At 46.3% G+C, this 23,837-nt stretch overlaps 2 protein-coding genes across 3 annotated transcripts in view; both read left to right on the top strand.

Moving 5' to 3' along the window:
- The window catches only part of LOC146869813 (class II histocompatibility antigen, M beta 1 chain-like), a 146,549-nt gene that overhangs the window by 82,991 nt on the left and 39,721 nt on the right, over positions 1-23,837 (top strand). The window lies entirely within an intron of this gene.
- On the top strand, positions 1,065-22,923 carry LOC146869814 (uncharacterized). The gene is made up of 3 exons (XM_085599676.1): positions 1,065-1,155; positions 1,957-2,950; positions 22,833-22,923. The coding sequence occupies exons 1-3, from the start codon at positions 1,065-1,067 to the stop codon at positions 22,921-22,923; spliced, it is 1,176 nt and encodes a 391-aa protein (XP_085455802.1).

Genomic DNA, 23,837 nt, shown 5'->3' with positions numbered 1-23,837 from the left:
GGGCCATGAATTTGAAATTTAACGGCATCCCACGCAATCCCATCTAACACCGGCCAGGCAGTAATATTCACAAAAGTCTGGTCCCTCTTCATGATGTGTGATGAGGAGTCGGGGGCCAAAGTTCCATCAATTAGTCTAATTGAAGCCCATTCCTTTAGGTAATGTCCGTTCACAAGACGAAAAAATACCACTACGAATCCAATGGACATGAACAAAAAAACACTGACAAGTGTCACCCAAATGTTAGTCCAAGGGGGAACCAAAAAATGTCTTTTAAACCAAGTTGCAAAAATTTAGACTTTTGAGGGGGCATTGGAAGTCAATGAGTTTGTGTCAAATGAAAAACGTGACTGGTCAACTGCCGTCGATTGTAAAACAGGCAGTTGTACCTCTGCAGGATAAGCATACTCAGACTCTTCAAACAGACCAACCGCTGGTGGTAATAACAAAGGATCAGTAACTGTATGCATCTCGATGGCAACATCAGACAAGATGGCAGAAGTCAGGGCCAAAACAGAATGTTCGAGGCATATGAGCTGCAGATTGTACACTGTGCGTAGATCGCCATCTGGTGTTGGGCCCGGATGTTTGCAGTTTGTTTTTCCTCTTGGAAAGTGTTTGGAAGTCACGGGATCGGTGACTCCTCCCTTGGATCATACTGCGCATGGGCTTCGGCTCCATCCTCAGATTGTTTTTTTCCGCCATCGGGCTCGGATGTAATCTTCACGCTCCGGTTCTGAACATTTCCAGTTTGACCATCGAAGCAGAATCCACGCTTACATCGCGGTATTGTTTCCGACACCTTCTACAATCACCTTCTACATCGACGAATCTCCGGTTCCGGTCGTCGACGGCGGCCTTTGGGCCCACCCAGGCTCCGGTCCCGGCTGATGGAAAGAACTCCATTCAAGAAGTGCCCTCGATGTGGGTCCAAATTCCCCCACACCGACCTTCATGATGTGTGCAACCTCTGCCTCTCCCCTGAACACGAGGCTCGAGACTGTCCAGCCTGCAAGTCTTTCAGGTCGAAAAAGACGATTCGAGATCGAAGAGCCAGACGCAACATGGCGCTCTCCTCGACCTTCGTTCCAGTCGACATCTTCGGAGACGACGCCGAAGATCCTGGACATCAGCACACCGAAGAAGACATCGTCAGTGCTTCCGAGGCCGACGATTCAGACCTGGAGGACATCACACCGGCGCAGAGGGTTGTGAGTAATATACCCCCTTCCACACCCCTGCGAACGCCCAAAAATGCTTCGGTCACGCCTTCGCCTCCGGGCCTAGGCAAGACCAGAGACACAGCTTCACACACCCCACCTTCGGGCTCGGTGAAGAAGCCACACAAGCCTTCCGGCGGCTCGAGCCAGCCGGCCAGTGGTGCCGAGAAACACACTTCGGCACCGAAAACTAAACCGGCCTCCACATCGACACTGAGCCCCGTCCCGAAAACCTCGGGGTCGAAACCTGGTACTTCCGTACCGACACCATCTTCTGTGCCGACCAAACACCATAACGCCCTCGGCGCCCATACTTCCGCGCCGAAGCCCATCTCGGCGCCGACCAAGAAACCGGAGGTTCCCTAGCCAAAAAAGTCATCGGCTCCGAACATTTCGACGCCGACAGAACAAATATCGTCACAAGAACTATTTACACCTGATCCTTTACAAAAGACCCTTACTAAGGATCCAAAGACTGGACATTTGGCACTCTCTTCCAAAAAGAGACTTTTAGATCAGCCGGCTCCACCTCCACCTCCTAAGAGAAAGGACTCTGCTACTTCCCCCTTCAGAGTACCTTCCCCACCTCCTCTGCCTCCCTCTCCTCCTCCACCTCCACCCCCTCCGCCTTCTCCCCCTACACCTCATCGCTCCCCGACCCCGTCTCCAGATGACGATGATCAGGGGGACCCATATCAAGATCCAGGGGATGTGCCCCAAGACCCCACCCCTACAGGATCCCCGGACCCATGGGATAATTATAATAACCCGGACATTCCAGATGTCCCGCAAGATGACCTTTATCCCTCCAGGCCATCTCCACCAGAAGACTCCCTGGGTTTCCAACACTTGCTTCAGAGGGCGGCACATTATCATGGGGTAGAGTTACACACTGACCCAGTAGAGGAAGACTTCCTCCTCGACACCTTTGATACCTCACATAGGTCTACCTCCATACTACCTATTCTGAAGGGTGTAGTAAAACATGCGCCAGAGGTTTTTAAAGACCCAGTCAGGGCCAGGGTCATTAACCCACGTATTGAAAAAAAGTATAAGGCTGCCCCCACAGATCCTGCATATATCAAAGGGCCAGCACCACTGGATTCCCTAGTGGTTTCCACGGCAAGAAAAAGGTCAAACTCCCAAGCGTCAGGCGAAGCACCACCACCTGACAAAGAATCAAAGTTACTGGATGCGTCAGGAAAACGAACTGCGTCCCAAGCAGCTAACATTTGGCGTATAGCTAACACCCAGGCGCTGTTAGCCAGATACGATAGAGCGCACTATGATGAATTGGAATCCATCATGCACCATCTCCCAGATAAATACAAGAACAGGGCCCACGAATTGATCCAAGAGGGTAAAACAATTAGTAACACCTCGATACGCTGTGCCTTAGATGCAGCGGACACTGCCTCCAGGGCCATCAACACTAGCGTCCTTCTCCGTCGCCATGCTTTGCTAAGAATTTCAGGCTTCAAACCTGAAGTACAGGCCTCCATTTTAAATCATCCCTTTGACCAAGAACACCTATTCAGTCCAAAGGTGGATGAGGCCTTGGAGAAAATGAAAAAGGACACAGATACAGCCAAGTCAATGGGAGCGCTGCAATCACATACTCCCAGACGCTCTTTTCGCCGCTCTTCCTTTCGAAGCACCTCTAGAGGTTACTCCTCCGATAGTGCATCCACTTCATACAAATCCCCCACTCAGTCCACCTTCACAAAGGGGTATCAAAGAGGCAGCTATAGGGGCAACAACAATAAGGGCAGAGGCAAAACCAATACCGCCCGCTCTGCCACCCCACCTACCCAATGACTTCCCCCTGCTCCCTCCAGACCATTCCACTCCGGTCGGGGGCAGATTACAAAATTTCCTCCATGTCTGGGAGAACATCACCTCAGACAAATGGGTGATCCAAATTATCCAATCAGGCTACTGCCTTGAGTTAACATCTACCCCCCCAAACATTCCACCCAGGCAACGCCCAATGTCACAAGAACATTTGACATTACTAAAACAGGAGGTAAACTCCCTCCTACAAAAACAGGCAATAGAACAAGTTTCCCTCAATCAACAAAATTTAGGGGTCTACTCCCTATATTTTCTAATACCAAAAAGGGACGAGACGCTACGGCCTATTCTAGATCTCAGGCCCCTAAACGAATACATACATTCAGACCATTTTCACATGGTAACGCTTCAGCAGGTGCTTCCGCTCCTCTCCCAAAACGACTTCCTCACCACGCTGGATTTGAAAGACGCATACTTTCACATTCCAGTACACCATGCTCACAGGAAGTACCTCAGATTCATAGTGGACGTGCACCACTACCAGTTCAAAGTACTCCCATTCGGGGTAACAACAGCACCAAGAGTACTCACCAAGTGCCTAGCGGTAGTGGCAGCACACCTCAGAAGACAGCACATACACGTCTTCCCATATTTGGACGATTGGCTCATAAAAGCCACATCCTACAACCAGTGCGTGCGCCACACCAACAATACAATACAACTGCTCCACGAACTGGGCTTCACCATCAATTACCAGAAGTCCCACTTAACACCCTCACACATAAAGCAATACCTAGGTGCCACTATAGACACCTCAAAAGCCATAGCCTACCCCAATCCAGCCAGGATTGCAAGCATTCAGGCTTTGCGTCAAACCTTCATACTTCAACGCTCCCTTCCAGCAAGGGTGTTTATGCAACTCATAGGGATGATGGCCTCTTGCATCTTCATAGTGCCCCACGCAAGACTCCAGATGCTTAGCACACCAATGCAACCAGGCCCAGGGCAAACTGACAGATCTGGTGTTGGTAGACGGTCGCACCCATCGCTCTCTGCAGTGGTGGAACACCACAAACCTTTCCAAAGGTCGACCGTTCCTGGACCCGGTTCACCAAATAATACTAACAACGGACGCATCGCTCTCCGGCTGGGGAGCTCATCTATTACACCTCACAGTGCAGGGCGCATGGACGAATCACTCCACATCAATCATCTGGAGTTACTGGCAATCTTTCTAGCCCTGAAATCCTTTCTAAAACACATTTCAGGCAAGGCAGTCCTCATTCGCACAGACAACATGACTGCCATGTATTATATTCAAAAACAGGGGGGCACACACTCTCCACAGCTCTCTCAATTAGCACAGAGCATATGGAAATGGGCAATTCCTCACAAAATCTTTCTCCTAGCCCAACATGTCCCAGGAGTCCAGAACACAGTGGCAGATCTGCTCAGCAGACACACACAACAGATCCACGAGTGGGAACTTCACCCACGCGTTCTTCATCCGTTCTTTCAAATGTGGGGACATCCACAGATAGACCTGTTCGCCACCCACAAAAACACAAAATGCCCAAGCTTCGCCGCCAGATACCCACACCCATTATCCAAAGGAAATGCGATATGGATGAACTGGTCGGGCAAATTTGCGTACGCTTTTCCGCCTCTCCCATTCATTCCATTAGTGGTGCGGAAGCTACAACAGCACTCTCTCACACTAATCCTAGTAGCTCCAACGTGGGCCAGACAACCGTGGTACACCACACTACTGCAACTATCGGTAGTACCACACCAAAAGCTACACATCTCGCCATGCCTCTTAACCCAGAACCATGGAGAGATCAGACACCCGGACTCAGCTCAACTCAACCTTGCGATCTGGCTCCTGAAATCATGGAATTCGGGTACCTAAACCTTCCCCCTGACTGTATGAATGTCATCAGAGAGGCCAGACGCCCTACCACTAGAGCCAGTTTTTTTCTTGCAACCTCAAACCGTTGCAGAAAGGGCTCTACACACGCTAGACGTCAAACGTGCCTTACTTTACTATATCCAAAGGATACAACCTTTCAGGAAAACAAAACAACTGTTTGTCTCCTTCTCTCCACCCCACAAAGGCAACCCCATTTCACAATCAGGGATAGCTAGGTGGATTGTAAAATGCATCCAGATTTGCTACTGAAGAACCAGAACCTTTTGGGCCTGGTGGCGCAGGGTACGCCTTAATCTCCTAGGTTCTCCTGCTCAGCTACACAGAGACACGGGGACACTCTGTCGGCGTAAAAGATCAGATGTATTAGCTGCAGCTAGTACAGTTGTCCAAGAAGTACACAAGGTAGGTTCTCAGGAGACTGCCACTTCACTCTGTGGCGCACAATCTTTTATAGTAAAAGGTTTCGTAAACATAAATCAAGAACACACCTAAAACATACATGGAGAACCAGTAAGAGTAGTTTAAATAAAGGATAGAGCCAATAGGAATAGTTGAAAAACAGAAATATCAGGTAACTCGGAAAACCCTCTCCTCTAGTTGTATTTGCCACCCCTCCCACCAGTTAAGGTATTAACGGTCTGTAACTGACTTACAGGTGGAGAGGTGCGTTTATGTGTTTTTGAAGGACAGTTGTGAAACGAGAGAATGCTAGCAGAGGACAGTGAAGGTCAGACGATAAGATAAAATCAGAAGAGAATAGTGTGAGCCAACAGATAGTTGAGACGGGGATTAGAAAAACCAGACAGGGATTAGTGTACTCGGCCAAACCTAACACCAGCTTTGCGAATAGAGGCAGAAGGCTATTTTGACATCATATTGCAGGAAAAGCAGAAAAAGACTTTGTTCGCCGTGCAGCCTGAGTGATAGCAACACAAGATGGCGGCGGAGTACAAAATGGCGGGGTCGATTCGATCGTGATCGGAAATCGAAGTTCCTCAGACCCTCCTTTTGCCAGAACTCAGGCAAGGTAGACTCATGTTAATCTGAGTCAATATCAATAGCCATGAGGTCATCGAGCTGTTGCTGTAACATCATTCTTATATTCTCTGTTCTTGGTGATTTGGGTTTAGGGATGCATATAGTAGCACATAGGTCACAGATGACAGGACCACAGTGCATACAAAGGCAACAATAGAATACAATAGCTAAAACTACTCCAAGGAATGTTAATACCTTCCAACCCCATTTGGACAGTAGTCCCCAAAACCACTCCGAAATGGACCAATCTCCTTGGTCCTGACAAATCGACTCAGAGATTATATGCAACTTGGAGATAGCTTGGTATACTGTCGGAGCGTCATTAGGTATGAAAATACAGCAACTTGACCCGATCAATTTGCACACTCCACCACGGTCCGCAAGAACAAAGTCTAAGGCAACTCGATTTTGTAAGGTCATAAGACGGTCCGCCTCTAGTTCTGCCGTGATATTACTTAAGGCTCCTACAGTGATATCTATTGTGGTTTCTACGACACGGACTAATTGCCTTATATTTCTGCTTTTGGCCATTGAACCCCAAAAAGGAAGAAATCCTGTGAGGAAATCCCCTCCCTCTTGTCCTGCTGTGTCTTTGGAATTAATAATCCCTCTACCATATCTGTTTCGGTGATGGCTTGCAGAAGCAGTGTACGTAGGGGGAAGAAGAAAAGCTATATAATAAGTACCGGAAAAACCAGTTAGCAACCACGTGTAAGCCCTATTATAACAGATGAAATATGTACCCTGAGATGGTACTAGAGGTGGTGAATTCTGAGAGGAGAAAACGTATGTGTGGGAACAACTATTTCTTTGTACGGTGTCAGCAGACTGATCATTTTTCCGTAAATAGAATTTGCCTTGATGTGGTACAGTCCAAATTGGTGAAGACTTTCCTTTTTTAACTTTATCTCTAAGGCTAGTGAGATATTGGGTGACGTTCCAATTAGTGTACGCTTTTCTTTCGTCAATAGATATTTGACTATTTTCCATGATTTTAGCCATAGCTACCATTTCCTTTATCAATGAACTATGACTAAAATCCAGACCATCTATTTGTGAACTGACCGGTCGTCTGAATTTGCTTTGATAGGCATTGGAGAAGATAACACAATAAGCCCAAGCGGAACCTTCATAGGAGAACGGAAGAACTAAATATGGCATTCCTTTTTCTACGGTATGTGGCATGAATCCACACACCCAACAGTCAGTTGTATTAATTACTAATTGATGTTGATGTAACAACTGGACAAAGGAGTTGTTATAATATTCAGTTCTTCTAATGAGTTCATGTTGAGGAAGTGTATGAAACAGATGTGGAGAGACAGTAGAAGAAGGCGAAGAGGTAGAAGGAGAGACAACTTTTTGCTGCAGAGCAATAACAATCCAATTTATACACGCCAAAAGAATACACAATAATATAATAATACATAAAGCAATACCACAACGACTATACATTTCTTTACAATGATTCTTTATATCTTTACTCTCTCTTTTGCCTAATGTAGTCTCCATCTTTCTAAGTGGATGCTCACGGCAATCTTCCTCAATCACTTAGTCACGATTGTCTGCCGTCCTATGACACTGTAAGTCCTGCAGGCCTTTTGCCACTACTCAGGTCGCAACTAAGACTCCTACCATGATCCTGCAACCGGGACAGAATACTACATAGGAGAGAGAAGTTTTAAATGTTCTTTTGTCTAGGTCTCAGATCATAATGTTCTTTTCCAGGAGCGGTTTGATTTTGGAACAATGTTCGTGGATTAGTCGTGTTCAAGCGACAATGTGATGGTATTGCTTTCTGAAGAATGTCGTCGTCTTCTTTCTCAGACAATGTTCCACTCAGGCGTGCATCACTGAAAGGTACGAAATGCTGAACTTTTTCACTTTCAGAGTCACTGATGCCTTTACGGACCCACTGATCGAAAGGCAAAGGCAAAGGAACCTTCTTGCAGTGCACACCGTGAATCCAATTTTTCTTTCCTTCGACTTTTACTGCTGTACGAGTAACCAGCAGCACCTGCCGGGGTTCCTGCCAACGAGGTTCCAAATTCTTTTTCCTCTGGAAGTTTTTGGTGCAGACCCAATCACCTGGTCGGATGGAATGACCTGGGTCTGTGGAAACCTCGGGTAAAGCACTTTGAACCTGTTGATGGAGAATACGCAATTTAGTTGTAAGATCATGCAAGTAGTCAATCAACATTGGATGTGGCAGGTCTGAGTATTTCCTAGGGCGAGGGACTCCCCATACATTAGCCGGGCGTCCAAAAACCACTTTGTAAGGGCTAATTCCCAAACGAGAGTGTACTGCGGTTCTGGTGGATAGAAGAGCCAATGGTAAAGCATCGGGCCAATTAAGTCCTGTACTAGCCTGCACTTTCGCTAGTTTAAGCTTTAAAGTACCATTATAACATTCCACTAGTCCCGCTGATTGTGGATGGTTTGCCGCATGGAACTTTTGCTTGATACCAAGACCTGCACAAACTTTTTGCATAACTTGTTCCACAAATTCACTCCCATTGTCACTCCAGACAATGCGCGGCAAACCAAACCTGGGGAAAAATTATTTCAGTAGAAATTTAGCGGTGGATAAGGCTGTGTTGTCTTTCAGAGGGTATGCTTCTATCCATCTTGAAAAGGCGCAAACTACCACCAGAACGTATTTAAGGTTGTTGCATCTCTCCATATGAATATAGTCGATTTGCAACACCTCAAATGGATATGTCGGAGGAGCAAAGTGACCTGCTGGAGTTGGGGTTCCCTTTCCCGGATTGTACATTATACAGATAATACAATGTTTCACTACATTGTCTGCACATTTTGGGATTCCCTCGTTTTGCCACACAGGAGCCAAAAGCTTGCATATACCTTTTGCACTTAAGTGAGCTGGACCATGCGCCATAGTAACTACTGGGAGCACATAAGTATTCGGTAACAGCCAACGTTGGTGTTCAGATAATTCTACCCAACAACCCATCTCATTCAACATTCCTGTATTTTCTCTCCACTCGCTTAACTCTTTCTCTGTAACTTCTTTCTGAATCGCTCTTACACCTTCCACTGTATCTTCATACATTTCTCTCTCTCCAACCCGACTTGCAGGACCTGCCACATACATCCGACTTGTCGCATCTTTCACTGTCTTTTTCGCTATTTCGTCTGCGAATGCATTTCCTCGACCAACGTCATCTGTAATCTTTTTATGTGCACTACATTTCACAATCGCTATTTGTGTGTGTAAAGCAAGTGATTCAAGAAGATCAGTCACTAACTGTCCATGTTGTATTTTAGTGCCATGTGAAGTAAAGAAACCGCTTTCTTTCCAAAGACAGCCAAAATTAAACGCTACACCAAAGGCATATTGACTGTCGGTGTACACGTTTACTCTTTTTCCTTTTGACAATACACATGCTCTTGTTAAAGCTATCAATTCTGCTGCTTGAGCTGAATTATGTCTAATGCGTGCTGTTTCCACAACGGTATGCAAAGTAGTTACAGCATAGGCTGAAACTGTATCTCCATTAGGCATTTTAAAACAAGAACCGTCTACCCATAGAGTTCCATCTGGATTCTCTAGTGGTGTGTCCTTCAAGTCAATTCTTCCTTTTGTCTCTTCCTCAGTACGAAAGAAACAATCATGTTGTTTTTCAACATTTTTCTCATCTGGAAGGGGCAATAAAGTAGCTGGATTTAGGGTATTACATCGTTTGATATGTACGTGACTAGCCAAAAGCGTCAGCTCGTATCCAGTTAGACGAGCACTCGTAAGATGCTGCGTTTTCGTTCCTGTTTAGTAAGGTATCCACTGCATGTGGTACCATGACAATGAGAGTGTTATCCAACACTATTCCAGCAGACTGTCGGATAGAAATTGCTGCTGCTGCTGTCGCTTTGAGGCAACTGGGAAATGCTTTAGCTACTGGGTCTAACGTAGCCGAAAAATATGCGCATGGCCGCTGTTTGTCTCCAAATCGCTGTGTTAAAACTGACAACGCACAACCTTCTTTTTCATAGACGTAGAGCGTGAAGGGCTTACTGTAATCAGGAGTACCCAATACAGGAGCAGAACACAGAGCAGTACGTAATTCGGAAAAACTCTTTTGGCACTCATCAGTCCATGGAAGGGGCTGAGGTGTATCTTTTAAAGTGAGGGCCAACATAGGTTTAGCTATCAGAGAGAAGTTAGGGATCCATTGTCTACAATAACAGGTGATACCTAGAAAGGCACGTACCTCTCTTTGTGTGGATGGCACAGACATTTGCGTAATCGCCTGAATTCGTTCTGGAGTTAATCGTCATCCCTCCTTTGATAGGAGATGACCCAAATAGGTAACCTCTCTACGAACGTATTGTAGTTTGGAGGGTGAAACCTTATGATTCAAATTAAACAAATGGCGTAACAATGCAACAGTCACATTTTTGCAGATATCTTCTGAATCAGCGGCGATTAACAAATCGTCCATGTATTGAATAAGAGCAGCACCAGACGGCAAATGGAAAGCATCAAGATGACATTTTAAAGCTTGACTGTAAATAGAGGGACTTTCACAATAGCCCTGAGGTGCATGCTTAAACCGGAAGCTTCGACCTCCTACAGAGAAGCCAAAAATGTCCCTACTCTCTTCAGCAATAGGAATACTAAAGAAGGCATTCTTTAGATCAATGACAGAAAACCAAGTTGCTGTGGAAGGTATCATTGTCAACAAAGCAGTGATATCTGATACTACGGGAAACTGTGGTACAACAATTTTATTTACCTCCCGGAGATCAATTACGAAACGATATACAGGAGGCTGAGAAGGATCAGTGCATTTAAGAACAGGAAGAATAGGACTGTTGCATATGTTACCTCTCGTTTCTTCAACCACACCCTTTTGAATTAAATCATGAATGATTTCCAAAAGCGCTTTTTCACCTTCAGTAGAGATTCTCTACTGTGGGATACGCGGTAATTCAACATTGGGCTTGAGGGTGACAACATAAGGTGGAATCTCAAGACAGCCCACATCGTTCGGACCTGTAGCCCAAAGCGTTGCAGGAAGAGAAAGCAATTCAGGAGGAAACTGATCTTTGGATAAATACATTGGAGAAATTAGTGTCTGTCCTAAAGTAAGATATACACCAGAAGGAGAACAATATATGGTGGCATGCATTCTTTTCAATAAGTCCAAATCCAACAGATTTTCACCACAACCATTTGTCAAAAGAAGTGGAGCTTCTAAATCATAAGGTCCAATTGAAATAGGTAGAGGGCAAGAAACCGGATTACGAACAGGGGTGCCAGAAAATCCTACGGATACATTCGTTAAGCCAGACAAAGGTGCCCCAGGGAGTTTAGAATGAATGATAGAACTTCTCATCGCCCCAGTATCTAAAAGAAATGGCTCTGAAACACCCATTGTAGTGACGTTAACATAAGGTCCATTTTGATCTACTGGAACCGACACAACTCCCGTACTTTGTCCATGGCTGTCCTAGTTGTAATGAAGACTCTCATTTTCGTTTTCAATATAATGATCTTCGTTGTAATACTGAGTAGACCTAACATTTTGCTGATCAAAATAGTTCACAGAATTGGGAGAAGGGAGGGCACGTTGTTCTTGAGTCAACATACCTCGACCTCTATCTCCGTTTGCTGACTGGAGGCCAGCACGACCTCGTGGAGCAGATAATGCTCCATTCCGCTGCAATAAAACTGGACAACTATTCTTAAAATGACCTTCCTCTTTACAATAGGCACATTGATTAGGACCTAACAAAGGTCTAGGAATATATGGTTCAGGCTTTTGATACAACCTCTGAAACTGCGGAGGCTGTTGAGACTGAGGCTGAACATAGCGAGGAGGATAAGCTTGTTGCAAGAGAACTTTAGTTTTTAATTCTTTCGTCTTTTTCTCTTGCTTCTCTTTTTCTTCTTTATCTCTATTTTCATAATATTGAGCAGTAGCCAGTATTTGGGCAGAAGAAGAAACCGCCCACGAACTTTCGGAATCTTTTAATTTGTGTGACAGCTCGGGAAGCAAATTAAATACGAACTTATCCACAAATAATCGCTGTCCACCCTCTGTAGCCATATCTTGACCACTGTGATCAATAAATGTCTCCTCGAAACGAGTAAAGAAATCGGAGACACTTTCATCTTTCTTTTGTTTGCATGCTGTTAATTTATCCCAATTAACTCTCAATGCAGGCATCATCGCTTTCATTAATGTAATAATCCTACCAGGGAGTTCTGAAATCAAAGCTTCAGGTTTTGCACCACCCACTTGATTTCTATCTGCGGCAATTATAGTATTCCAATCGCCACCTAAATCTTGAGCGCGATCCTCTCTACGAATCTTAGCCCATATCGTTTGCGGAACTACATTTCCCATTAACATATCAATATCAGCTAGATTCATTATACATGCATCAACAGTCTGTGACAATTCTTTATAATAACCAGCAGGATTCTTACGTGGATCTGGTAGAGACTGTTTAAGTGCTAGAACTTCAGATCTTTTCCAGGGGACGTGTACCCAGACACGTTGAAAATGAGCAGGAACAGGTTGAACACCAGCTGCTGCCACAATTTCTTCCTTCCATACTGGAGAGACCTCTCTCATTGGGTAATTTTTCAGTGTCAATCTAACCAAAGGATCAGAGTTAAGGAAAGTCTGTGAGGACAACAAGGATCTAAAGGTAATAAGTGTCCTTACAGCTTTCTCAACTTTAGAACCCACAATAAGTCCTCTATCAAAGTCAGTCTGAACTTCTAACAAACCTTGTGGAATCGCACCTAAATTCATATCCTCCCATTCTTTAATGAGAGTATCGCACATTGCATTAAAAACATATCTTTGCGTAGGCGCATTCCATTGTGAGAAGGTAGGCATAATATCAGGTACACTCTATTGGGTACCCTTCTCGATCCATCTACGAGCGAGAGAGTCCAATCTTTCTCGTTCCTCAAAATCTGGGAACTGACTGCGAGATTGTCTTCGAGCAAAAGCTGGAGATATATTTAAAGCTTCAAAGAAAGGAGATAGAATACCGGTGACGGTGTCTGTGAGACGCTTACGCACAGACGGAGAATTAGACATAAGAATAGGGGACAAGGTATTAGGAGAACCAACAGGAGGAGATCCAATAATTGCAGGAGGAGCAGAAGGTAAAGGAGATCTAAGATCAGGAGATGAGGGCAAAGAAGTAGAATTTAGAGGAAAGACTGGTAAAGGTAGAGATACTAAACAAGGCAAAGGCGGAAGAGCCGGAACAGGCGGAGGTATTACTGGCGGCTGAACAGGCTGTAACAACAGTGGTGCATTAGCACCTTGTACATAGGGCGGAGGCAATCTTAATAAGTGAGACATCAGGGGATCTTCTTCTAAATCTTTCCTTTTATCAGAGGGGGAAACAGGCAACACCGAATAGCATTTATCTATCGCCATTCGATGCTGTCTCTCTGAAGTTTCCATTGCATTATCTATCTCATCATTTTTAAATTGCTGAGCAGCTTGTATGATTGTCATACCCTGTACTTTTCTATCTCGTTTTGCTTGTTTAATTTCCCTCTGTTTGGCTTCCTTACGCCAAAGGCGGAAAGAGTCAAACATTGCCGGCCGGGCTTTTCTTTTGAATAGAACTGCTTCCAAATTATCTAGCACATCAGTTTCGAAACTATCATTTTCTGGCCATTTTAGAACACCATCTTTCTTCGTGTATCGGGTCCATGTCTCGTTAAAGGCAATGGGGCCAATACCATGTTTTGAATAGAGCTCATATGTGGAAGTTCCAACCGAAGGAATCGGACAAGAGTCCTCAAGTCGGGAGTCCCTATTACAACCAAAGCAACAACTTTTTCCAAATTTAGTCAGACCAGGCATCTCTTGATTTTACCTGACTGTTCACAAACATCAAGGGGGTAAAATCTATTTCCACAGCACAAATGCACTTACCCCTCGGTTTCGGATATTGTAATGTCCGAACAAAGTACCTAAGGACCAAATGAACAAACAAACAACCAAAATTGTGGGCGCGACCCACCAAATACTTAACTAAGGACGTCTTCTTACACCAACAGAGGCCCGTCTATTGTCTCGCCTTACCATACATCATCAAAGAAAGGGCCAAGGCAGGGCGGCAGTCAGGGCAGCAGTCGTTAGTAGCCGTCAGGAAGGAGTAACCGCGCTGAAAAAGACTTTCGGACCACTTCGACATACAGGGGTCGCTTGACGTGGCTCGCGATTCCTCCAGAATTTTCTTGCGGGGTTCCTCTCAACCTTCAGGCAGAACCGATACCACAGAAGCCGCCCCACGTAGGACGCCAGTTGAAGAACCAGAACCTTTTGGGCCTGGCGGCACAGGGTACGCCTTAATCTCCTAGGTTCTCCTGCTCAGCTACACAGAGACACGGGGACACTCTGTCGGCGTAAAAGATCAGATTCATTAGCTGCAGCTAGTACAGTTGTCCAAGAAGTACACAAGGTAGGTTCTCAGGAGACTGCCACTTCACTCTGTGGCGCACAATCTTTTATAGTAAAAGGTTTCGTAAACATAAACCAAGAACACACCTAAAACATACATGGAGAACCAGTAAGAGTAGTTTAAATAAAGGATAGAGCCAATAGGAATAGTTGAGAAACAGAAATATCAGGTAACTCGGAAAACCCTCTCCTCTAGTTGTATTTGCCACCCCTCCCACCAGTTAAGGTATTAACGGTCTGTAACGGACTTACAGGTGGTGAGGTGCGTTTATGTGTTTTTGGAGGACAGTTGTGAAATGAGAGAATGCTAGCAGAGGACAGTGAAGGCCAAACAATAAGATAAAATCAGAAGAGAATAGTGTGAGCCAACAGATAGTTGAGACGGGGATTAGAAAAAACAGACAGGGATTAGTGTACTCGGCCAAACCTAACACCAGCTTTGCAAATAGAGGCAGAAGGCTATTTTGACATCATATTGCAGGAAAAGCAGAAAAAGACTTTGTTCGCCGTGCTGCCTGAGTGATGGCAACACAAGATGGCGGCGTAGTATAAAATGGCGGGGTCGATTCGATCGTGATCGGAAATCGAAGTTCCTCACTACCACAAAGCCAAGAGAACGCTATCCGTTCCACCTAAAGCCCACTCTACACGAAAGATAGGGGCTTCCATGACATTTCTGGGCAATATTCCACTACATAATATCTGCAAGGCAGCTACATGGTCAACACCGCACACTTTCACTAAACACTATTGTGTAGATGTGCAATCCAAGCAACAAGCTAGTGTGGGTCAAACTGTACTAAAAACATTATTTCAAACCACTGCAACAGATACCGGTGGTCGCCGCTAGGGTTGGGAACTGCTATATAATCTATGCACAGTGTACAATCTGCAGCTCATATGCCTCGAACGGAATATGCTACTTACCAGTATGCATCTGTTCTTGGCATGTAGAGCTGCAGAGTTGTACACGCCCACCCGCCACCCCGGCTACCTGTATCTGTTCCGGTATATCTTATTTAGATACAACATACATGGGTTTCTTCACTGTAGTCACTAAGCTCCATCTTTCCCTACTGGCGAAAAACAATCTGAGGATGGAGCCGAAGCCCATGCGCAGTATGATCCAAGGGAGGAGTCACCGATCCTGTGACTTCCAAACACTTTCCAAGAGGAAAAACAAACTGCAAACATCCGGGCCCAACACCAGATGGCGATCTATGCACAGTGTACAACTCTGCAGCTCTACATGCCAAGAACAGATGCATACTGGTAAGTAGCATATTCCTTCTCAGCATTGCAGGGCACGAAACCGCTGGAGTCATACTAAGAAGAATCAGCCACTCGCTGTAGTTTGACATTGTGAATCGAGATGTACCTGTTATCCTTGCAACCAGGAAGTGGAGGTAAAATGACTGTTCTTGTACCCTGCACGCCAAGGACTGGAACTGGTGCACGATAAGAGGGGCCGAACTCCTTCTTGTTCTCCACCTTCTCACGGACCAGGTCACCAACTCGAGGTAGCCAGCCTGCTACCGGAATCTGAAGCGCAGCATCAGATGTGGAGGGTACATGTTCCTTCGCTAGAGTGTCTCTGGCTTCTTGTAGATTCTGCAATACAGCACAGTGATCATCTACGTCAAAGGGTGCGGCTGACGCCACCATGTCTAGACCATCAAGGTCTGGGACAAACATTCTTATTCCGAAGAGCATCATGTATGGGGTCCGCCCACCCAGAGACCTTCTAGGGAGATTATTAAGTGCACGTTGGACGTTATACAAATGGGCTAGACAGTTCCGGCCAGTGCCTAAGACCCGTGCTGTCAAAGATTGCTTTAAGTCACAGTTCATTCGCTCGACTACACTATTACCCTCAGGCCGGTAGGGAGACGAAAATTTGACTTGGACCCCCAAATCTCTCATGGCTTCTTTGTACGCCTTAGAGGCGAACGCAGGGCCCTGATCAGAATGAAAGGTACCACATGCAAAACTTCCCACAAAGACACGCAAATCCCTGATGACAGTCCGGGAATCGGCACTCCTTTGTGGCCACACCCAGAGAAAACGTGTGCACGAATCCACTGCATCCAAGATGTACTTGTACGCAGTATCAGAGGAAAATGGACCACAGTGATCTAAATAAACACACCCAAGTGGTTTATTAGATTTGTACAACTGAGTTTGTGGTGGGCGCGCAACAGTTGAAGGTTTAATCCTGTTGGCAAATGTCACAATCGAGAACATAAGCGCTTGCTTGTTTATATAAACCGAACCACCAGTAACGCTGTTGTAACTGAGATACAGTAGCTGCAACGCCGGCGTGGGCAGATGCCAACCCCTCGTGAGCTGCTAGTATCAAAGATGGTCTGCAGTCCGCGTTGGGAATCAGTCTGTCACCAACGTTGTTAATCCTCACTAACGGGACGTTATCAGGACTTAAGTGATAATGGTAACGAGAAGGGAAACCTTTCGGGTAATTACTTCCCGTCTCTGTAGCAGCTATAGCTGCCAGGATGTCATCATCAATCTTACTTTTGGATCTTGTAACTGCTGCTACTAAGTATGTCGCCACTGCTGTTTTTGCTGCCTCGTCAGCCAAGCTGTTGCCGACAGCATGGACACCAAGTCTTTAGTGACCAAGAGTGTGAATAACATTCACGAGTGGCAGACGTTCTTTAAATTCTGCCTCTCGAACCCAAAGCGTTTTATGCTTAATTGTGCTACCTTCGGAATCGCGATATTCATTTTGAGACCAAAAATGTAAATTGTCGTTGTAGGACTGAACACAATAAAAGGAGTCACTCACTATATGAGTAGTGACCCGTGGATCAGCAAACTCTAGTGCAAGCACCAGAGCCCGGAGCTCTGCCAATTGTGCGGTACAATCACCCAATGACTGCGTATGCACGACATCAGATTGGAACTCGCCATTTACGAAAGTACCCACCACAATTGCGCAGGCCGCTGAATAGGCATGCTTTGATCCAATCGCAGGTTGCGCCGAACCGTCAGTGTAAATGACACAATGGTAATCTTCGAGCGGGCGCAAAGACAGAGGAGCCGGATGAACGAATTCATACTGCAAGTACTCCTGAGTCTGTAATGAGGCATCAAAGATATAAGTGACATCGGGCGATGTCAATGAAGTGGCCCATTGTATCCACCGAGGATGCAAAGCTTTAGAATTTGGTACACTTGCTTTCGTCACTGCCTCAAGGGCATGATATGGTGTAACAACCAACATGCGCTTTCCTTGTGACAGCGCTCGTTCTTTGAGGATCGCCATCTGCACAGCCGTCAGAACTTTTTCGACAGAGGAAAAGCGCAGTTCAGCAGAAGTGTACAAGTGTGATTTGTATGCAATGGGGACGGTGTCGCCCTCATTGAATGTTAAGTACGTGAAACCCACTGCGCCCGGCACTATTCTTATGACCAAGTTTGTGTGGTTATCACGTGTCTGTAAGTATTTTGAAGCAAGAAGATCAGCTTGCAAAGATTGCAAAATAGCTGAATGTTCTAGCTGCCAGCATGATTTGGAGAAAGTAGGTTGTACCAAGGCATAAAGCGGCTTGATACGCTGGGCATAGTCAGGAATATACGTTCTACCGAAATTCAGAAAGCCCAGCAAAGATTGTAATTTTTTCAGTGTCGTCGGAGCACGCAGGCAAGCGCACTTCTCCAGAAATTGAGGAGCCAGCCCTCGACCTTCATTGTTGAGCTCGTAGCCCAAAAACAACACTGTAAACTCTGCAATGTGAGACTTCGCAAAATTAATTTTGTAACCGACGTCTGCTAACATCACAATAATACGATCATCGCGACACAGATGCGGCCACAACTCGTCATCTGTGAGATAAATATCATCAACATACGAGTACGCATCCGAGTCTACGCTCTCTAAGAGAGACGATACGTGCGGCAAAGACGCCAGGACTGTTTTTGTAGCCCATGGCTAGTCTTTTGAACTGTTTTTGTTTGCCGCCCGAAGTAAATGCTGTCCACTGACTGCTAAGAGAGGACAGATTATGGCTATAAAAGCCATTGGAAATGTCAAGTGTGGTTTTAAACCTTTTTCTCACGAGACTATCGACGAGAGCCGAACTGTGAGTATTCTGTACCGTGCATGTCCGGCAATGAGAGTTCAAATGTCGGTAATCCAAAACTAGGCGGTACGACCCGTCAGGCTTCGTCACAGTGAATAAAGGATTATTCATTGGGGACACACAATCTTCAATAACACCCTGATATTCCAATTGTTCAAGGATTGTCGCGACGTGAGGTCTTGCTTCACGCCGCATGGGATATTGGGGTTGTGGCTGGGGCATGGCCCGCAATGGAATCTCATGGCTGGAGGACAATTTATCCCAGCCTACCTGAGTACGATACAAAGCCGGTGCTAGCACCAGAGCCCACTCCTCAGTGAACCTTTTAGCATGTTCCTTTGGCACTGTGTGCGCAAAGGACGGGAGGATTACTTCCTCCCCTCTAGGAGCGTCCAAAATGAAAGCTGGGGGCCAGTCTGCCTCCGCCAGAAGTATATCATAAGAAGTGGTCAGATGATCCCAAAAGATCCCTTTTATTGTGCCTTGTATGTCTCCTTCAATTAAAAGGACTATTTTGTATAGTCTGTCAGGGGGAGCTACTCTAGTGTCCGCAGTTTCTACAGTAACAAACGTGTCAGTTGCTGTCACCTCCAGATATGGACGTAGCGCTTGTCGCACTATTGTAACTTCAGCTGCGCTATCGAGCAGCGTTAGGGCCCATGTCAGGTTCCAAATGTGTGTCCGCACTATCTGTGGCATACCTTGCTGTTAGCGCAGCAACTTTCTTCTTTTGAAACGGGGGTCGTTGACGTGCAAACTCGTCCTGCTTGCCTTTGCCGTCAGTCTGGCGGTATTGCTCACGTCCTTGTGAGGCACCCCGACCTTTGCCACCGCCTCCGCCACCGGATTGTGAAGCCGATGTTTCCTGTGAAGAACGAGGGGAACATTGTTCAGAAACCTGAAATCGATCAGGCGACTTAATAGTAGAGTGATCGCGCAGATCATATGTGCGCTCGCTACTTGACTGTACGGGGGAGGCAGGACGAGACCCCTGTTTCTGTTGCTGCTTACCCTGTTTCTTTGCCCGCCAATTTTGCTTTGGAAAATTAGGGCGATCGTCCTTACCAGACGAGTCCGCCTTTGTTTGTTGTATTAAATCAGGAATCTTCACAGCTGGTTTAACACCTAAGGCGCTACGACCAACTTGTTTATAGGCATTCGTGATAATCTTCGCGAATTCCCTCGGCTTGTCTTCATTGTCCACCGTGTCTAATTTATTAAGCACTTGGAATTGCATAGCATCTCCTTTGAGGTTGCCCAATATCATGGTAGCAACCACATCGAACACTCCGACAAGCTTCATTCCCAATTCCACGGCCGCCTCCGCACCGTGATTCTCCTGAACACGTTTAATAACGGAGGGCAGCACCGACAGAGACGGAGTGCCGAAGCACTTCGAATATGTCGCGGCAAAGACTTTGCCCCAGTTTTCACAATCGGTCATATCTGGGACCAAGTCTTTCGGCAAACTAATGGTAAGTATCCTGTGTTTCTCCACAGGAGATGTATTCGGATAAACCGCTTCCAGTTGGTCAAATGTCTCAGCAAGCCAATAAGGGTAATCATCCCTATTCTGGGGGCGCTTGCCCATAACCGAATTAACAATAACAGGACTTATAACCACCGCGTGGTGGTCCGTTGGCTGTCCCGCAACAACAGGTGCCCCCACCTGCACGTTGCGTGACACGTACTGCACTAAAGCCCTATGTACTACAATAAGGGCTGTGTGAAGTACACGCAACTCAGCCACCCCAACTTGAAGATAGCGTGGATGAGGCGTAAAACCAGCTAGCACCGGCCATGTGGCCCCTGCAATGGACAAAGGGCCCATTCTCGCCAGTGTAACCGCATGGGGAAGGGCGCCAATAAACCAAATACTATGCTGCCAGGCAGAAATTGGTATTTCTTGTGTCCTATACGGTGTATAGTTGGCTGGTATCTGTGTGGCCGTGTAGGAGTGAAACGTATTATCGTCCTCACTCACCGCCGGCAGAGTCACCCAAGAGTAAAACAACTCATAAGGTTAAGATGCATCGGCACCTATCACAAAAATTACAGCCATGCCATCGTCCGGCACCCCATACTGCGTCAAGTGACGTCGCAGAGGCGTGCGGCTATGTGCCGCTATATCGACCGCCATAAGGACAAATCTACACTTTGTTTTAGTAGTAGCACAAGGGTTCAGAAACCTTTTTAATGATCAAGCTTGAAGGAACCTAGTACGATAGTAATAGGTAGGTCTGAATCCGTCACTCCTGTTATCCGGAAACAAGAGTGAGGGTGCCGTGGACTAATATAAGCACTACTAAGGCGTTTCAAATCAATAGACCAAACGTTAGGTGCGCCATGTTGCAGGGATTCTGCTCATACACAGAACTATGCGCAGGAAACCAGGACCTCAGTGAATTGTGGTGTACCAAAAACTCACCTCAGAACCCACAACCCCTTATCCGACCAGCATCAGTGTCCCATTCGTTATCCGTATTATCACGGAGGTCCCAATGAATAGACAACCCAGAATAAGCGACTTAGGGCACTCTCAGGAATGGTGGGAATCAGAAATACCTGTTCGTTATTATTCTCATATCAGTCCACAACAAGAGTAAACTCAGACACGGTAAAAATAAAAAGAGTTTATTTTATAAACCTCGTGTCCTAAGATGCAGTACTTTGGCTAATACAAGCTGACAAATGATTAATATCAAAACCATCAGCATTGTTACAATACCATAGAAAATAAAGGGAGAAATCATGTTATAAATGACAGTGGGTTACAACCACCTTCCCTTCACTAATAAGCTAAAGTTATTATACTAATAAAAGGTCTCTAGGCTTGAATGGGGAACCCCATACCGTAAGGATCAGCTTAGTGAAATCACATCACAGGATCAGATGAAGTCTTCTCTCAGGAAAGCTCTTCTTCAGAACGTGAATTAAACATGCAGCCTGCAATATTAAAAGCACTCGCCTTTCAGGTATTCGCAGCTGCGTGTATGTTATGGCTAAATAGTGGGCCGATCAACCTGAACTCCAAAACATGCATTGTCTAGCGACCCAGACTGTTTCTTTACACAATGTGCAGACCAAGGTCGCTGCTCACTGCTAGGGATGTGAACAACAGACAGTTCTCATGCGAAGGAAAAAGGCGAGCAAGCAGTTTTCAAATAATAACATGTAACTGCAGTGTCGTGTGCAAAGGCAGCAAAAGTGGCAAGATGGCTTTCTAACATCTAACGCGGTTATGCTAACTTAGCAGTGTATGTATGTAAAGGGCAGCCTTCACTACAAAACCTCCGATCTCTCTCCAGCAGGAACATTAATCACCAGAGATACCTTGACATTTTTATTGTTGCCGGTAAAATGCTGGAGTCAGAAGGAACTCTGCTGGACGTGCTTCTAAGACATTGGTTATTTTTAAACGCAGGACCCTTCCCCCCTCCAATGGACAGCGTCAGGTGCGGCTGCACCAGTCACACCGCCCTAAAGCTGGCGCTGACCAGCACTGACTGGCGGCATTGGTCAGATTCCCTCAAACAGTTGTCTGATTGGGGTCTCTGGAGGCACAGATTCTAAGATCCTGATCATGAATGGAGTGCCACCCTGAAGACTTCCATCTCTGTGGCTTCGCCCCCCTCCCTTCTGCACATTCCAAGAGGCCCTGGCTTCCATCTTGGAGCCTGGTCAGGCCTCTGTCTTGGCAGATGAAGAAACCCCTCAACATCACACGGTTAGTCCTTCACTGGAGCAGCTTTTTACCATATTCATGCCCATCTCTGGCAAAATCACTAATTTATCAGTTCTGGTTCCCCTCTTGACTCTTCCCCTATGGAGTCAGACTCTGGCCCCCCACAACTCTCTCTGCTCTGCAGTAGTTCTCAGAGGGCACTGCTCCTTCCAACTGCAGAAAGAAGGTGTGATTCCTCTGGTGAAAAGACTAAGACAGACTCCTCTCTGATGTAACTTCCGCCCACAACCTCACTTCCTTTTCCTTCCAAGCTGATGGGGAGCCTCATTCTTTAATATGAAGTCTGACCCCACGTGATGTCCTCTTCGCATCCTTGGTCCTTCTGAGCCTCAGAGGGACCCTCTGTTTATCCTCAGAGGGACCCCCAGTTTAGCCTTAACGGGACTCCCAGTTTATCCTCAGAGGGACCCCCAGTTTATCCTCAGAGGGACCCCCAGTTTAGCCTCAGAGGGACCTCCAGTTTAGCCTCAGAGGGACCCCCAGTTTATCCTCAGGGGATGCTACGTGTCACCTGCTCTTCTTTAAAGGTCACCTTAGATGCATCTCTGTCTGGATGATTCCAGTTCTGCTCCTGCTCTACAAGAAGCAGCTTCTGGTGGCCTTCAGCCCCCTGACCCTGGTCCTGTAAGCTTCGGACCACATAACCTTGTACAATATGCCCGCATCTTGGAGCCAGATGTACGCCGTTTGCGCATGCTAATTGTGATAGGTCCATGTACAAACACTATTTTGCGACTCGCAAATAATTTGTGACTCGCAAAATAGTGTTTTGCGACTCGCTATTAGGAAGGGGTGTTCCCTTCCTAATAGTGAGTCACAAGCCATGTACCAATGTTTTGCAAGCGCAATTGCTGTCGTAAAACACTTGCAAATTACCTCCCTTTTCAAGAGGGTGGTAATGCAGCCGCAAATGGGAAGGGGTCCCCAGGGAACCTATTCCCCTTTGTGACTGGCTCTGAAATAATTTTTTAAGGGCAGGCAGTGGTCCAAGGGACCACCACTGCCTGCCCTTAAAAAATGAAACGAAAACGTTCATTTTTTTTTTTATTAAATGCATTCTGTTTTCCTTTAAGGAAATCGGGCTGCATAAAAAAATGAACCCCTTCCCTGCTCATGACGGAACCGTTCCGTCATGAGCCACGGTTGTCGTGTGCTCATGACGGAACGGTTCCGTCATGACAATCCTGCCGGCGGCCGCTCCGCCTGCGCGGCGCTGTTTCCCCGCCTGTGCGGGGCGACAACGCAAATGGGCGGAGTCATGACGGAACCGTTCCGTCATGAGCACAGCTCAACTGTGGCTCATGACGGAGCGGCTCCGTCATGAGCACAGGCCCGCCGCGCTGCCCCCCTGCCCCCCCCAGCGCTGCAGCGGAATGTCCGCAGCAGCGAAGGGGAAAACTGCTTTATTGACAAGCAGTCCCAGACATGGAGCTCTGCTGAACCAAGCAGGCCACCATCCGTTGCAGGCCAGCCATTCCAAATGGGGTCGCATATTGTGAGTGGCTCATTAATATTCATGAGCCTCTCATTTTGCGACCCTAT

This window comes from Triturus cristatus, chromosome 1_1 (assembly GCF_964204655.1).
Source record: "Triturus cristatus chromosome 1_1, aTriCri1.1, whole genome shotgun sequence".
Classification (NCBI taxonomy): Eukaryota; Metazoa; Chordata; class Amphibia; order Caudata; family Salamandridae; genus Triturus; species Triturus cristatus.
The sequence above is the reverse complement of the archived record's forward strand: the minus strand, read 5'-3'. Positions and strand labels throughout refer to the sequence as shown.